We start from the raw sequence: 17,928 nt of genomic DNA on the forward strand, positions 1-17,928 counted from the left end.
ACCCAATTCCTCATTTTCTACTTTTTTAAATTTTAAGAGTCAGCTGGAATAAAATTAAGCTGTATACAAAAGCCACAATGAAATGGGCTTTTATCTGTTTTTCAGTTTAGTAAAGTGAATTTTTTTCATCTTTGACTACAAACTAAAAATAAAGCCAAGGATAACTTAAGAAAAGCTGATGCAAAGGCAAATAGCAATAAACATATACTAGACAAGGTCTAAGTGTATTTTATTTAAGAATTCAGTAACCACCTTGCCCCATTACCTACCTGCACTCTCTGCAGAGATGCTGCTATAAGGCGGTGGAGCATCACCTGCAGCCTGTTCAGGTTCCCCAGGCTCTTCTTCATTCTGCAACTATAAAAATTTCAGATATTAATGCACATATAAAAATAATTAGAGAGAAGAGAACCTGAAGATGGGAATAGCCTTTCCGGAAAGCTGGTGGTATGTTTCAAAGCCTTAAAATGTGAAGATCCTTTAAAAAATATATTCTACTCCCAGGAAATTGTTTTATGGAATTAATCAAAGACAAAATGTTAGATAAAACGTTATTGAAGCAATCTAAATTCCAATCTTAGAGAATTTACTATAGTACTTTTCACAAAGGACTATTAGGCAGTCATGAAAAATAAAAATAAAGATTTGACAACTAAGATATTCAAACCGTTGCATGAAAAAAAAAAAAAAAAAAGCTAAATTTACCAAAGAGGATACATCAAATAATTTATTTTTTAAAAGACAGGTATAAATTGGGTATGTGGTACATGCCTGTAATCTCACCCTTTGAGAGGCTGAGGCAGGGGAATCTCAAGTTTGAGGCCAGTTTGGGCAACTCAGTGAGACACTGTCTCAAAATAAAAAAATTTAAAAAGAAATGTTAAAGGTCTGTGGGTGTAGCTTAAGAGTGCTTGCTTAATATGTGCAAGGCCCTGGGTTCAATCCTCAGTACTACACACACACACACAGAAGACTGATTCATAATGCAAAGAATATCTAGAATGCTGGACATCTACAATTCAACACTATTATCTCTAAGCAATGGAAGTATAGCATTTTTTCCTTTTTGTTGTTTATATGTATGTTCTATTTTTCTGATGAACATTTATCACTTATATAATTTTATAGTTAGAAAAATAATTTGTTAGGACAAACACAAATCAAGGAAAACCAACAATTATCATTTTATTCAGTTTACACATAGAAATCAAATCTTAAATAACTGAGATAGTTATAAAAACACAAAATTTTAACCTCTGTTTAGACATCTCCCTTTTCTCCATCTCAGCAACTTTCTTAATAGCCAAATCTTCTGGTACGCTATTTTAACGTTATTTATATTTTTAGTGTTGGGGATCGAACTCTGGGCCTTGGGCATGCCAAGCACATGTTCTACCACTAAGTAAATCCCCCAGTTCTTCTTTAGTTATTTAAATAACATACTGAAAGTGTCTGCCTGCTGTTGCTGGTATGGACAGTCTACCCAAGTTACCATCATAGAAAAAAGACTTCTCTTAATTTTTCCAGTGTGATTTGCAGCCTATATTTATTTAAAAGATGAATTTGCTGGAACTGGGAGCCAATCTGTATAGTACTAACAAATATTCATTGATGTAACCAATTTAGGGGTCTGGTCCTGGCTTCAGTATCATAATGTATAGAGTCAACTGAGATACTTACAAAACACACACCACCTCGAATCAATACTGTTACTAACTCTATCACAGACTGAGACAGAACAAGACCTAAGGTGTCATAACATGAAGCAGAGCTCCCTAATCCATTAAATTCCAATTAGCCATCTCAATCTCTACGTCCCATGCTATTAAAAACCAGATTCCCAACAAACTTCTCCAATTACTATTGCAAAGCATTCAACTTCAAATGAATTATCATACTTTGTTCTCATCAGCATATATCATCTGGGCATATTTTTTTGAGTCCTAGTAAACTAAATCAAAGGCACTCCCCAAATAATTGTGTTATAACCTAAGATAATTTTTTCTTATAAATGAAAGTGTAAGGGCAAAATAGCTATAGGAAAGTCAAACATTTTTGGGATGCCAAATCAATGATTATTTGATTAAGTTCCTGAACCATGATTTATCTGTATTAATGACTTTAATATAATCTGAAGCCCTCGAAAGGGAATTCTCAGCTCCCCTAATAACCACTCTTGTGCCAAGGGAAGGTCACAAAACTCAGCAACAAAAGTACCAGCCACAAGAACAGAAGCAAAAACAGCTTTCCAAAAATGTTACCTTACTGTAAGGCAGCCAGGAATGTCCCTTATTTAAGACTTGTCTGATTTCTGACCTGTTTTATATTTCCTGATCTTGGTCAAAGTAATCATATTTCCTCTGTATACTTTAGGTTTCAGAAAGGAAACATGGCAATTCTAAGAAATACAGATGTTCAAAGACTAAAGAGGTTTTACATGCCTGTGTCTATAAGATATGCTGCCAGTCTCCTAGCAACCTGGTAATGTGAAATTTGATCATTGGCCATCACAGTAACAGATAACAGATCGAAGAAATTCCAACATTCTCAGAAACCCCAATTTTCTCTTTGGTGAGGAAAAAAGAAAGATTGCTCCATTAAAAATCATTACTTTAAAATCATGTAATAATATTTCCATCTTTTAAAAAGGAAAAACAAGCTGGGTACAGTACCACATGCCTGTAATTCCAATGACTTGGGAGACTGAGGGAGAAGGATTCCAAGTTCAAGGCCAGCTTTAGCAACTTTGGCAAGACCCTCAACACCTTAGTGAGAGCCTATCTCAAAATAAAAAGTTAAAAGGACTGGGGGCAGGGGGGGGGGAACTGGCGTAGATGTAACCCAGTGGAAGAGCACCCCTGGGTTCAATAATCCCCAGCACAAAAAATAAAACATTATGACTCTATGGTATAGCAGAGGCTCTATATCACTGGGGTGATCCCAAGATCTCACCTCACCTTCCCACTCTGGCTTACTTCTATAATGTTGGTGCTATTTTAAAAAATAAAACTATAATGTGTAGGGGGGAGGAGCAATCACCTTTTTAAAAAAGATACTTAGTGATCCCTATTATGTTCAATGATAACTTGCTGGACAATAAAATTGGTTTGTTTTTGTTTTTATATCGGAAATTTAATTCAGGGGCACTCAACCACTGAGCCACATCCCCAGCCCTATTTTGTATTTTATTTAGAGATAGGGTCTTGCTGAGTTACTTAGGGGTCTCACTTTTGCTGAGGCTGGCTTTGAACTCAGGATCCTCATGCCTCAGCTTCCTGAGCTACTGGGATGAGATGTGTGCCACAGCACCCATCCCCTAAAATCTTAAACATACACATTTTTACACTTTGGGAACCAGGTCAGGTACTCACTAATAAAGGAGAGGGAATGTGTATAGTAAAACTAGAGTGAGCAATGAATTATTTACCTGGTTCCTTTTTTTTTTTTTTTTTTTTTTTTTAATGCTACTGGAGATTGAACCCAAGGCCACTCTAGCTCTAAGCTATACCCCGAGCCCTTTTAATTTTTGAAACAGTCTTGCTAATTTGCTGAGGTTGGCCTTGAACTTGCCATCTACATGCCTCAGCCTCTCAAGCAATTGGAATTACATGTGTACACCACCTAAACACAACTCAAAAATTTATTTTTTAAGATTTTCTTTTTCTGTGTCTGAGAACACTTCCAGAGGTCAACAATCTCTTCAGCCTCTCTTCAGAGCTCTGAGAATAAGTATATCATTGTCACTTTGGGTTGCAGTTAGAAAGGCTCACAGTCTCATATCAATTAGATCAATAGGAGCCTACCCCAGTCCATCTTAACTGTCACAGAAGCTGAATTGTAGGTGATCCTCTAAGAGGCAGGTCTAAAAGCAATAGGAATTTCTGTTAGTGCAAAGTGCTACGGGGTAACTGTGATACTAGCTGTTGGGGACTGGATTCTTTTCATCATATTTTTGTTAAAATTTGACCAATTTTACTTAACTCTACTTTTAATTAATTAATTAATTTCATTAATTATTTATTGTGGTTCTGGGGCTTGAAATTGATCCACGGCCTAGAGCATGCTAGGCACTAAGCCAAACACTTAGCTTTACCACTAAGCTAAACCTCAGCCCCTCTACTATGATTATGGCACTTCTTTTTCCAAACAGAATTATTCAACTGCTTACACATAATAGAAAATACTGAGTTTAATACAAAATTGTCTGTAACTACCTTTATCTCTACCACTGAAATAAGAACAATAATCATCTTAAAATTCAGGTGGCCTTTCATTTTACTGCACTCTACATTATTACTTTACTTTCTTTTCTATGTTCCCACTTTAGATATATCATAATCTATAATTGTACCTCTTGGCCTTGATCACCTTCAAATCCCACCCCACATACCCAAACCCACACAGTACTGAGGTTGAACCCAGGTGCACTCTAACACTGAGCTTCATTCTCAACCCTTTTTATTTTTATTTTAAGAGGAAGTCTCATTAAGTTGCCCAGGTTGGCCTTGAACTTGGGATGCTCTTGCCTCAGCCACAGTCTCTGGGATTACAGGATGCACTACCATGCCCAGCTTTACTCTAAATTTTAAAAAATATTTATTTACCAACAAATGCTACTCAAGATTAAGCCTGCAAATAAAATAAAGGATTCTCACCCTTCTCATTTCCTCTGCATCCAACTACTACTGCTATTAGAAATAAATATGACCTTTTAAAGACCCCCCAAGAGCCAGGGTACAGTGGTACATGCCTGTATTCTCAACAACTCAGGAGGCTGAGGCTAGAGAATCATTTGAGCCCAAGAGATACAGGCAATTTTGATTAATATAGTGAGATCCTTTCTCAAAAGGAAAAAAATCTCCAGTGTGTAGTTCTAGTTCTCAAAGAAATAAATGTGAATTTAACAAGTTTAAAGACATTTATACCACAGGCTTTAATTTGTACTTGAGTTCCCACCCCAGCAAGAAGGTTTCACTACCACCCTCTCCTAAGAAGTTTTAAAGATAATCTTCAGTTTAGAAACAAGCTGTTTTTGAGCAACAGCAGAGCCAAGCCTAGGATTAGTGCTCAATAAGGGGCAACAATTTATAACTGCATCAAATCTCAGTACCTATAGGCACTAAAAAGTCATTCTTCAATTTTCTATATTTACTAAGAATGGGAAAACAACAAAAAAAAACCTACTAAATAAAAGCTGGGCACAGCAGCGCATACCTGTAATCCCAGCAACTCAGTAGGCTGAGGCAGGAAGATCTCAAGTTTGAGGCCAGCCTGGGCAACATGGGAAGACTCTGTCTCAAAATAAAAAATAAAATAAAAAGAGCTGGGGATGTAGCTTGGTGGTAGAGTACCTGCTTTGTATGTGCAGGGCCCTGGGTTCAAATCCCACTACTGAAAATCGAACAAACAATCCCATAAATAATATGCTCCAAGATAGGTACCAACACGTTAGTCAGTTTTTTATTGCTGTGACCAAAACATCTGACAAGAACAACTTAGAGGAGAAAACATTTCTTTTGGCTCATGGTTTCACAGGTTCAGTCCATGGTTGGCTGGCTCCAAGACAGAAATAGCACAGCAGAAGGGTGTGGCAGAGAAAAGCTGCTGAGGTCATGGCCACCAGGAAGGGGGATGGGTAGTACAAGGAAAAGATAAACCTTCCAGAGTACACTACCACTGAACTATTTCCTTCAGTTGAAGTCCTGCCTCTCTGTAGTTTACTCAGCTATCAATGATCAATCCCTAATGGCTCAGTGGTACAACACTTCAATCCTCAGTACTACAAAATAAGTAAATAAATAATTCTTGCAATTTCAAGTCCCTTCTTTAAGTTGCCAACTTAAATAAATCTCATAAAATCCTGGGTCAATGCCTAAACTCTAGTTTTAAAAGTTAATTACCATCTTAAATTCTACAATTTGTAAAACTTTCACCTTAAAATGTAATTTTTAAACCTTTCATTACCAACCCACTACTTCTATATACTCTAAATCCTACCAAAGGAAACGGTATAATTACCAGGAAGTAACAAGCACATTCCTTTAGATAAACAACTGAGTATGCAATTTTACTGTTACTCAAAAAGAGCCACAATGTTTGTGAAGACTATAAATTCTTTATTGTATATAATGTAACTATAAATTGTGTCACCCTAACATCCCCAAATTCTTCCCATTCAAAAACAGTTCTCTGTTAAATGCTTTTCCCCACTCTGGATGAAACCCAGGGCCTTGCATGTGCCCAGCAAGTGCTATACCACTGAGTTCCAGCCCGTTTTCTACTAAATTGCTATAAATTAGGGGATTATATTTTATTTTATTTTGACAAAGTAAGTTACACTCAGCAATAAAAAGGCAACCCTATTTAAAAATGGACAAAGAATCAGAATGGATATTTCTCCAAAGAGAATACACAAATGGTCAATAGACACAAAATGCTCAAAATCATTAAGTAATCAGGGAAATTCAAGTCAAAACCTTATCATTTCACAAGACAGCTCAAATAAAAAAGACTATAAGGATGTTGCTGCCTATATGGAAAAAGTGGAACCTTAATACACTGCTGGTGAGATGTAAATAGTTCAGCTGCTATAGAAAAGTTTGGGAGTTTCTCAAAAAAGTTAAAACAGAGTTACAATAAGACCCAGCAAATCTACTCCTAGGTACGTACACACACACACACACACACACACACACACACACTCAAGAGAAATGAAAACATGTTCACACAAAATCTTGCACATAAAAATTTACAGCAGCATTATTCATAGTAGCCAAAACGTCAAAGGATAAATAATATGTGGTATATTTCATTTTTTAGCCCAAAAAAGTACAAACTACTAATACATGCTATGAACCCAATACATAAATGAACCTTGAAAACACTGTACTAAGAGAAAGAAGTCACTAGTAAAAAAGACCATATGCTGTACTCTTCCATTTATATAACATTTTCAAAAAATGCAAAAATCCATAGAGAAAGATCAGATGTTGCCAAGTTCTGACAAAGTGGAATAGAAAGAAAGCATCTAACTGCTAAGATCTGAGTTTCTTTGGGGGTCATCCCAGTTCTTTAATTTTTTTTTTTTTTATTTTGAAACAAGAGTCTTGCTAAATTGCTGAAGCTGGCCTCAAACTTCTGATCCTCCTGCCTTAGCTTTCCTAGTTACTGGGATTACAGATATTTGTATTTACAACACCCAGTTGGGGTGATAAAAAATGTTTTGAGAGCTGGGTGCTATGGCCCACACCTATAATCTCAGTTTCTGAGGAGCCTGAGGTGGAAGAATTGAGATTCCTATGCAATATAGTGAGACCCTGATAAAAAAAGAAAAAAGTTTTTAAATTAGACAGCTGTAATAACTGTACAACCTTGTGGATATAACAAAAATTACTAAACTGAACTGTACATGCTTTTTTCTGTGGTTTATTTATTGGAACCAGAGATTGAACCCAGATCCTCCCACATAGTAGGCAAGTACTCTTTACTACTGAGCTACATGCCCTTTCTCTTTTACTTTGAGACAAGATCTCCCTAAATCACCCAGGCTGGCTTTAAAATTGTGATCTGCCTCAGCCTCCTGAGTAGCTGGGATTATAAGCATGCAACACCAAATCTGGCTAACTTTATGCTTCTCTTTTGGTGGTATTGAGGATAAACCCAGGGGCGCTTTACCACTGAGCTACATTCCCAGCCTGTTTTATTTTTTATTTTGAGCCAGGGTCTCACTAAGTTGTTTGGGACATCACTAAATTGCTAAACTTAAATTTCCTGCCTCAGCCTCCCAAATTGCTGGAATTACAGGCACATGCCACTACACCAGGCCCCGTTAACTTTACACTTTTAAAAGATTATTTTAGGGGGCTGGGGTTGTAGCTCAGTGGTAGAACACACGCCTCACATGTGTGAGGTACTGGGTTCAATCCTCTGCACCACATAAGCCACATGCAACTAAAAAAAAATATTAAAAAACAAAAGAATATTTCAGGGTTGGGGATGTAGCTAAGTGGTAGAATACTTTTATGGTGTGTGAATTTTATGCCCCCCCCCAAAACACGTAAGAGTATTTCTTAATTTTGAAAAAGGAAAACTACATTATATAAATTTTACTTAAAACAAAACCCAAAATTAACTACTCCAAATTATGATATCTTGCTAAGTTAATGACTATGCCCCTCAACAAAAAGGAAAGGATTTCGATCCCATTAACATACCAATGGCTAAGGCAGAAGGATAACAAGTTCAAGGGCAGCCTGTCTCAAAATAAAAGATTAAAAAGGGCTATGGATGTAGCTCAGTGAGCACCCTGGGTTCAATACCCGTACTAGGGGGGAAAAATACACTGAATTTAGACAATTCCTAATAGTGTCACTCATGTTAGAAAGAAAAGATAAATACAAATTTTCTTAATGCCAAAATGAAAATAATTAAATATTAAAATTCACCCAGAGGAAAATCAAGTAATTAAAATGATTTTAAAATCAACACAACATATGCAAAAAACAATATTGCAGCAAATCCTCTTAGAAAACCTATTAGGGGCTGGGGATGTGGCTCAAGCGGTAGCACGCTCGCCTGGCATGCGTGCGGCCCGCGTTCGATCCTCAGCACCACATACCAACAAAGATGTTGTGTCCGCCGAGAACTAAAAAAATAAATATTAAAAAAAAAAAGAAAAAGAAAACCTATTAGTTTGTAAAGCTTTCTATTTAAAGATTTTTGTGGTTGTCACTGTTAATATAAATACAACTGATGAATACTTGGTTTGGCAGGAGAGAAAATATTCTCAGTATTTATATAAATCCTTAGAGATGAGAAAGCAAATCCTGTGAACTATGATCATCATTCTGATTGTCTTCCTTAACTTTCTATTCCTTATTTTAGGTTCAAATTAACAAGAAAGAAAAGAAGGTAACAACATAGTAGGCATGCATCTCCTCCAACCTCAACTTTCCTTAGCCAAGGCATTTGGAGAAATGACTCCACATCCATGAAAATAATAAATTAGCCAACTATGGCTATGGTATTAGCACTGTGAGATGTTTGAACAGCATTAGAAATTTATTAACCTGTCAACCTTTGGGATCTGTACCTTACATCCAAATCTCTCTACCACTGATAGCTCCACCAAAATACCTTCAAGGAAATGGTCCCCAATGTTTCCTGGCACCCAGCTTCAGTAAAACCTGCAATCAAGAGTCTTCCAGGTTAATGGTTTGACCTCAGTGGGTCATGATTTTACAAAAACTGAGGAAATAAAGAGACACTTGCCCGAATATTTTAAATAGGAAATAGCAGATCTCTCTGCCACTGAACATAACATAGCATCTTTTAATAGCATTCAAGCTAATAACCAGACTGTGTCCTTGAGTCCATCCTTTTCTAATTGGTTCCATTAAAAAAAAAAAAAATCAGGCTTACTTCAGACTTCGGGGCTACTTGGAAAAAAAAAAAAATTAAAAGTCCTAAAGCAAGAAAGGTTGAAATGGAGACTCGTCGCTGGTTTGTTCCCCTGAATTTGACAAGATAGCAGAAACTGTACATCTTTTGTTTACAAAGTAAATAATATTAAAAATAGTAGCTATGTAAAATCTAGTCTATAAGGTAAATTTGAAGGTGGTAAATACAATCTATTTTTTAAAACCCTATAAAATCTTCAACTAAGATACATTAAACTCTAAAACAGAAACATGAAAGCAAACCAAGCTCCTAATTAGTCACCATTTAAAATGATACATGAGCAACTCATTTCCAACCCTTTTTGGAAAAATAAATTTTCACAATAAAGCATGAACTATAATTGGCATTCAAGAATTCAAGAATTCTTTTAGATTTTAAGAACAATATTAAAAATTATTTGTTTCTACTTATAAATTCAAAATAGAGCTAAAATGATCCTGGGCTTGACTAAAGGACATTTCTAGCCCACATCAAGATTTTATACAAGCATAGCCAAATAGGATGGTGCACACCTGTTATCCAAGCTACTTGGAAGGCTGAAGTAGGAGGATCGCTGGTTAGTCTGAGTAGCTCAGTGAGATCCTCCCTCCAAATAAAAAATAAAAAGGGATGAGGGTGTAGCTCAATGGCAGAGCACTTGCCTAGCATATGTGGAGCCCTGGGTTCAATACCCTATACCACACGTACCCACAAAATAAAGTTTAAAAAAATCATACAAGATGTTCAAAGAAACACTATTCATAAAACTGGAAATCACTCAAGTGCCTGTCAATAGTAGAATGGGTAACTAAATTGTTTTAACCTCACAGAATGGAATAGTATCCAATAATGTAAATTAATAAATTGTAACTACATACAAACATAATGTTGATCAAACTAGTCAAAGTATAAATGTTTATATTTATAAAAAAGATTAAAACACACACACACACACACACACACACACACAGACAAACCTAACACACCAGTTAGTGGTTACCCTGGAGAAGTGGATAACTAGAAGAACATTGAAAGGAGTCCTTGGAGGGGTGGTAATGTTCTTTTTTGACCTAAGTACTAATTAAATATGCATGCTCAGTTTGTAAAAGTTTATGTTCCACATTCATAAAGTGTGTTTCTGTATTTCACAAACAATTCAGAGGGCAGAAAAGGAGATTATCAGTGGATTAGTGATTGAAACTATGAGCCTTCTGCCGACTGGAACCTTAGCATGGTTTATTGGTGTATTCACCCCACATTACATAGTGAGTAGCACATCATAAATACATTACTAGCACATATTAACCAAAAGAGGCATGGAGATACAGTTCTACCAAAAACCTACTCAGAAAAGTGACAGCTAGATTGGGATTGGCAGCAGCTCAGGAGGCTGAGGCAGGAGGATCTCAAATTCAAAACCAGCTTCAGCAAATTAGCGAGGCCCTAAGCAACTAAGTGAGACCCTGACTCCAAATAAAAAAATAAAAAGGCTAGGGATATGGCTCAGTGAATAAGTGTCTCTGGGTTTGATTCCTGGTATTAAAAAAAAAAAAAAAAAGAAAAAGAAAGAAAAAAATGAATAAATGAAAGAGGAGAAACAGACATCTCCAATCTTTATCTCTTAAAAATACAAAACATATAACATTTAGTATTCAACCTATAACACTTAGCATAGCATACTGTGTTCAAATAGACTTTGTGGCTTAATTAAAGAAAAAATGATATTTGATCACACTAAAATTCCTAAAATGTTTTTCCTTATTAAAATAACCAATTGGCACAAATAGAACAGTCCAACAAATAGAATATTCTACATTGAAAAGACAGTGGAATACACTGAAAAGACAATCAGAGCCATGCCTAGGACCCAAATACAAACACTGACTGCAGCATGTGCTACCAGAGCTAGCCCTAAAGCTGAGAAGTTATGCTTGCTTATTAGCCTGGTATAATAGTATACTCAGGCAGAAATCATGGGTGAAAAAAGGTCCACCTGGACACAGGCCTGCACATGAGGTCCTCTTCTCTGGCAAGAACACTAAGAGCAAAGAAATGGATGCAGACATTTCCACAACCCCTATTATCAAAGAACATTTCATTTTCCATGCTTATTACTAGATTAATTTAACTCTACTGTACAAGTACATAGAAAAAAATTTAAAAAGGAAAAAAACAATATGGAGCTAGAGACCAGTTCAGAAGTTGCTACAGTTATTGAATAAAGATTATTGAGGCAAAAAAAAAAAAAAAAAAGTGCCAGGCCTTAACTGATGTTGGTTTGGCCAAGGTGAATGTGGCTGATGTTTTTTACCTCATCAACCCTACAGTTTAGTGAATAAAAAAGACAAAGAAGTAGTTGCACACACATTTGCCACTAATAATAATAAAGGTTAAACACACACATTTGCCACTAATCCTTCCAAAGCCCTCTTAAATGTAGACATTAGTAAAATGTTGTTCATTTAAAGGCAAATATCTACAAAGATAAGCAAGAGGAGAGGAAGCAATAAAATCCTGAAAGCCAAAAGTTGGATGACAAGTGGTAATTGACTCATGAGACCCAAGAAAGCAGAATCCTAGAACAAGAAAGCAGAAAAACAGCCTGTTTGCACCCAAATAAGGTCAGAAATCTGTGGCAGCAGTTAAGTAGGAGTGAAAATGGGCTTTAAAAACAGGAAGTTTGGAGGAGCAATTAAACATATACAGCTCTCAGGATTTCCATTAGAAGAATACAGATTTATTCTCAGGAGACGTAAAGCTGAGAGCTCTTGACCTAAGACACTGGAGTTTAAGGGAAAGGGTAACATACGGAAAAGAGTGCGAGATTTCTACACTAAATGTTGAGAGCTCCCTGCCTTCTTTTTCTAGTCACTCCCAAACTCCTAGCAGCCAGACCTATTCTTGAGGAAACTGACCAATCCATGAGAAAAGACCCAAAGACAATGACACAAAGAACAGCCTAGAGGGTCACACTACATAAGATACAGGCCACAGTGAGAAGCTCCATCAAACATACTGAGCTTCCAAACTGCTTTCCTGGTGGAGCACTCTGTTAACGTGCAGTCAAAGGATTACCACAGAAAGCTTCTAACACAAAGGGTTCATAAAAGAGCAACCAGGGAGAAAAAAGCAATGAGGAGCAAACAACCACACTGGCAAATGGAAACTTAAGGGGGAAAAGGAGCGTGGAGTGTAGCTCCCTGGTAGAGCATGTGCTTATTAGCAGGTACAAGGCCCTGGGTTCAAAGCCCAGCACCAAAAGGGAAAAAGATATGGATAGGGAAGAGGAAGAAGAAGGTGAAAAGGAAGCAGAAGAAGGGAAAGAGAAGGAAAAAAGGAAGAATTGCTTATTAAGGCAAAAATACAAAAGTCTGAATCCTATAACATACAGTGCCTAAAACCAAAGCTTCAAAATACTAAGACTACTATTGCTCATTCCCTAGTCCACAAAATTTCATCAAAATTTCAGAAGGGTAGGGCTGGGGATGTAGCTAAGTGGTATGTGCTAGTAGGCATGAGGTCCTTGGTTCAATCCCTGGCACCACAAAAAAATAAAAAATAAAAAAGGTAAGGGCAAAGTAAAAAAGTTTTGTGAAAAAAATATATGAATTATATATATATATATATATATACACACACACACATATATATTACATATAAATATATAAGTATATATAAATGTATATGTGTGGGATATATGGGATATATATATATATCCCCAAAAAAATGCCTGTAATCAGTGGTGCATGAAGGTCCGTAAGTTCAAAACCAGCCTCAGCAATGTTATAGAATACTATAACATTCAGTATTTAACCTATAACAATTAGCATATTGTGTTCAAATAGTCTTTGTGGCTTAATTAAAGAAAAAATGTTATTTTGATCACACTAAAATGTTTTAGCAACTTGGTGAGACCCTGTCTCTAAATAAAACACAAAACAGGGCTGGGGATGTGGCTCAGTGGTTGAGTGCCCCTGAGTTCAATCCACAGTACCAAAAAAAAAAAAAAAAAAAAAAAAAAGAAAAGAAAAGCATACTGTTTTCCTTAAGATGTACTGTTTGTTAAAAAGCAGGGGAAAATAAGGATAAAGTCAAAACTTATAAAACTTTGCAGGAGAGTGAATTTAATGTATGCAAATGTTATAAATTCATTTAGGTGACCAGGAAGACCCAGGATAGTATACAGGATGTGAGAAAACTATATAAATGTACGGAAGAATCTAATCAAGAGTATGGGAGAGGGGCTGGAGTTGTGGCTCAGTGGTAGAACACTTGCGTAGCATGTGTGAGGCCCTGGATTCGATTCTCAGCACCGCAGTTAATACATAAATAAAATAAAAATCCATCAACATCTTAAAAAAAAAAAAGAGTATGGGGAAAAGGTAGGGTGAAGGGGAAGGGAGAGGGTATGGGAGTAGAAATGACAGTGGAATAAGATAGACATCATTACCCTAAGTACATGTATGAAGACACAAATGGTGTGAATATACTTTGTATACAACCAAAGATATGAAAAATTGTGCTCTATATGTGTAATGTGAATTGTAATGCATTCTGCCGTCATATATAACAAACTAGATTTTTTTAAAAAAGAGTATAGGAGAAAGGTGCTGACCTAAGTAACTCTGGAAATGAGTAGTCTGCAACCAAATATATATCCTGTCCTCTAGTGAATAAGACTGTTTCCCACACAGGCATGGGTTAACAAGTCTAATGCCACTCTACATGCATATCAGAACTGAAGAATTAAGTAAATGAATGCCAGATGGGGGGAGCCAAATTTATCACTGTTGGAAAGGGAGTTTACAGATAAGGGAAATAGGCTAGATTGATTCATGTGGTAATGAATTAGAGTAGAGATATTAGTATGAACTTATGTTTAGCTTCATATAGACAGATGGTAACATACAGAAATATTTATAGGGCTGGGGGTATAGTTAAATGGTAGTGTGCATACTTAACATACTTAATTTTTTTAACAATAAAAAAAGCAAAAAAATATTTATAGATGGATATAACCACAGGGTAATATATACACATATATTTCCTTGCTTTGTCAGCTTACAAGGCCTGGAAGAACAACAGCCCAGTAGAAATGAATGTAGACATGGCTTCTAGTATTATTCTCCAATAAAAGGAATTTTCCCTGGAGAAATGCCCAATTCTAGGAATTGAGGAAATACATATGATGAGTCTGGTACCAAAAAGCAAATGAGTGCGTTAAAAAGAAAAAAAAAAAAGGAAAGAAAGAAACAAAAGCACAATGATGGTCAAGGGGGCACAGGCACTACCTCAAGAGTTCCCACTAGCCAAAGCTGGAATAATTTTAGTGACAAAATAAATTGCTATTGAATTATGACCCCAAATAATTATAAGTATTTGAGTACATACAGATATAAATTTTTATAAATCTATTCAGATATAAACCAAAACTTAGAAATTAATAGAGAAAAGACATCTCATACAGATAAATTCTGCATTATTTATGCAAATACCCTGCCTTTTGTGTTAAGTCCCCACTCCTTATGTATGGGATGTTGCATATTGACTTCCTCACAAACAGTATAGTATGGGAAGAGGGTAAAAGAGTATTTTTATGAGAAAGAAACCTGCCAAACATTACGACAGCAATAAGTCATATTGATAGCATGTGTTTTAGTCAGCATTTTGCTGCTGAGACTAAAAGACTGACAAGGATAATTTTAGAGAAGGAAAAGTTTATTTGGGGCTCACGGTTTCAGAGTTCTCAGTCCACAGAAAGCTAGCTCCACTAGCTCCATTCTTCAGGACTCAAGATGAGGCAAAACATCATGGCAGAAGAGTGTGGTAGAAAGAAAGGGCTCATAGGATGATCAGCAAGCAGAGACAGACTAAGCTCAGCTCACCAAATATATACTCCAGAAGCACCCCCAGTGTGACTCACCTCCAGCTACACCCTCCCATCCTGCATTCACCACTCAGTTAATCCTTGTCAGGGAATTAATTCACTGATTGAGTTAAGGTTCTCACAATCCAATCATTTCACCTTTAAACCTTCTTGCACTGTCACACATGAGCTTTTGGGGGACACCTAAAATCTAAACAATAACAGCAGGTATTCTTGATAGAATGTAATGAGAATGGCACTTTACCTCTGTGGTCTTACTCATCAAAATCCACAACTCAAGTCTAACACTAAGAAAAACATTAAAAGAATCTAAATTTAGGAATACTCTACAAATATCTAACGTGTACTAATTTAAACTGTCTAGATTATCAAAAACAAGGGAAGTTGGGCTACCACAGACAAGAATCATGAGGACTACATGTAATGTAGTATATGAGAGGGGATCCTGGGGTGGGGTGGGGGGACAAAACTTAGAAAATCTGAGCTAGGCACAGTGGTGCACATCTGTGATCCCAGCTACTCACAGGGCTGAGACAGAAGGACTACAAATTCAAGGGTAGCCTGTGCAACTTGGTGCCACTTTGTTTCAAAATAAAAAATAAAAAAGGGTGGGGGGAAGGGAATGTAGTTCAATGGTAGATGGCCCCTGGGTTCAACCCCTGGTACTGCAAATAGTGTTATCAATATTTTATCATTAATTATGAAAGTTTTATCATACTAATGTAAAATATTAACAGAAGAAAGTAGGTGTGGGTATATGGAAACTGAGTATTGTCTTCTTAGTGTTTCCATAAACATAAAAATGTTCTAAAAAGCACACTTTAAAAGTATGAAATGGAGGGGCTGCAGTTACAGCTCAGTGGTAGAACACTTGCCTAGCATGCTTGAGGCACTGGGTTTGATCCTCAGCCCCACATAAAAATAAAAAAATCAAATAAAGTTATTGTGTCCATCTACAACAAAAAAAGAAAAAAAAATACTAACTAGAACTGCACGTGATAATGCACAGCTGTAATTCCAGGTATTCAGGAAGCTAATGCAGGAAAATCACAATGTTCAAAGAACAACCTCAGCAACTTCGCAAGACTTTGTCTCAAAATTAAATGAAAGGACTAAGGATGTTGCAGTTCAGTGTCAAGAGTATGTGTGAGGCCCCAGGTTCAAGTCTCAGTGCCACCAAAAAAAGAAAAAAAAAAAAAAAAGAAAGAAAGAAAGGGCTGGGGACGTGGCTCAAGCGGTAGCGCGCTCGCCTGGTATGCGTGCGGCCCGGGTTCGATCCTCAGCACCACATACCAACAAAGATGTTGTGTCCGCCGAGAACTAAAAAATAAATATTAAAAATTCTCTTCTCTCTCTCTCTCTCCTCTCTCACTCTCTCTTTTAAAAAAAAAAAAAAAGAAAGAAAAACAAAAGAAAAAGGGGTAGGTGTGTAACTCAATGGTAAAATGAATGTTTAGCACCCCAAAGCCCTGGGTCCAATATCCAACATGTGTGCATACACGCTCACATTTGCACGCGTACACATGAATAAAAAAATAAAAATTTTTCAACAGCAAAGGAAAGGTAAGAAAGTCTAAAGAATACATACCAAACTTGAGAAGTTAATACTTCTGGAGAGGGACTGGAAGAAAAAGGAAAATCAAATTTTCCTTTAGAAATTTACTGCTTGAATCTAGCACTTGAATTTATCTATGTATTATTGTATAAATTGAAAAGTTTTAATTTCTTACTTTTTTTTTTTTTAGAGAATTGCATCCGCAACTCACTTTTTTTTTATATATATATTTTTATTTTTTAGTTCTTGCCAGACACAACATCTTTGTTGGTATGTGGTGCTGAGGATCGAACCCAGGCCGCACGCATGCCAGGCGAGCGTGCTACCGCTTGAGCCACATCCCCAGCCCAATTTCTTACTTTTATTATTACTATTATTTGCAGTACTTGGGGTTGAACACAGGGAGACCTACCTCTGAGCTACATCCCCAGCCCTTTTTAAAAATTTTCTATTTTGATTACAGGCTGGGTTCAAACTTACAATCCTCCTGCCTCATTCTTCCAAGTAGCTGGATTAAAAGCATAACCCACTCTGGTGACATGTTTAACTTTAAATGTCACATTTAAACACTGAATGTTGGGCTGGGGACGTGGCTCAAGTGGTAGCGTGCTTGCCTAGCATGCGTGCGGCCTGGGTTCGATCCTCAGCACCACATACAAAGATGCTGTGTCCGCCGAAAACTAAAAAATAAATAATAAAAAATTCTCTCTCTCCTCTCTCTCTCTCTTAAAAAAAAAAAAACTGAATGTTAAGTAAAATCATTATTAAAGAAAAGCCAATCTCTGAACACTTTTTTTTGGGGGGGTGGCGGTATCAGGGATTAAACTCAGGGGCACTCAACCACTGAGCCACATCCCCAGACCTTTTTGTATTCTATTTAGAGACTGGATCTCACTGAGTTGCTTAGCACCTTTACCAATATGCTGAAGCTGGCTTTGAACCCACAATCCTTCTGCCTCAGCCTCCTGAGCCACTGGAATTAGAGGCGTTCCTAAACACTTCTATTTCTATTCATAAACTGTCCAATCTTCAGAATCACCTCCAAATT

General features: G+C 36.6%; 1 protein-coding gene across 1 annotated transcript in view; it reads right to left on the reverse strand.

Annotated features, from left to right (window-relative positions):
* Positions 1–17,928, reverse strand: part of NDFIP1 (Nedd4 family interacting protein 1) — a 52,852-nt gene that overhangs the window by 27,531 nt on the left and 7,393 nt on the right. The window contains exon 2 of the mRNA XM_081273987.1: positions 270–357. Within this exon, the coding sequence (XP_081130113.1) occupies positions 270–357 (88 nt within the window). The remainder of the gene's footprint in view (positions 1–269; positions 358–17,928) is intronic.

Source organism: Spermophilus citellus (assembly GCF_964194105.1).
Source record: "Spermophilus citellus genome assembly, chromosome: 1".
NCBI classification, from domain to species: Eukaryota; Metazoa; Chordata; class Mammalia; order Rodentia; family Sciuridae; genus Spermophilus; species Spermophilus citellus.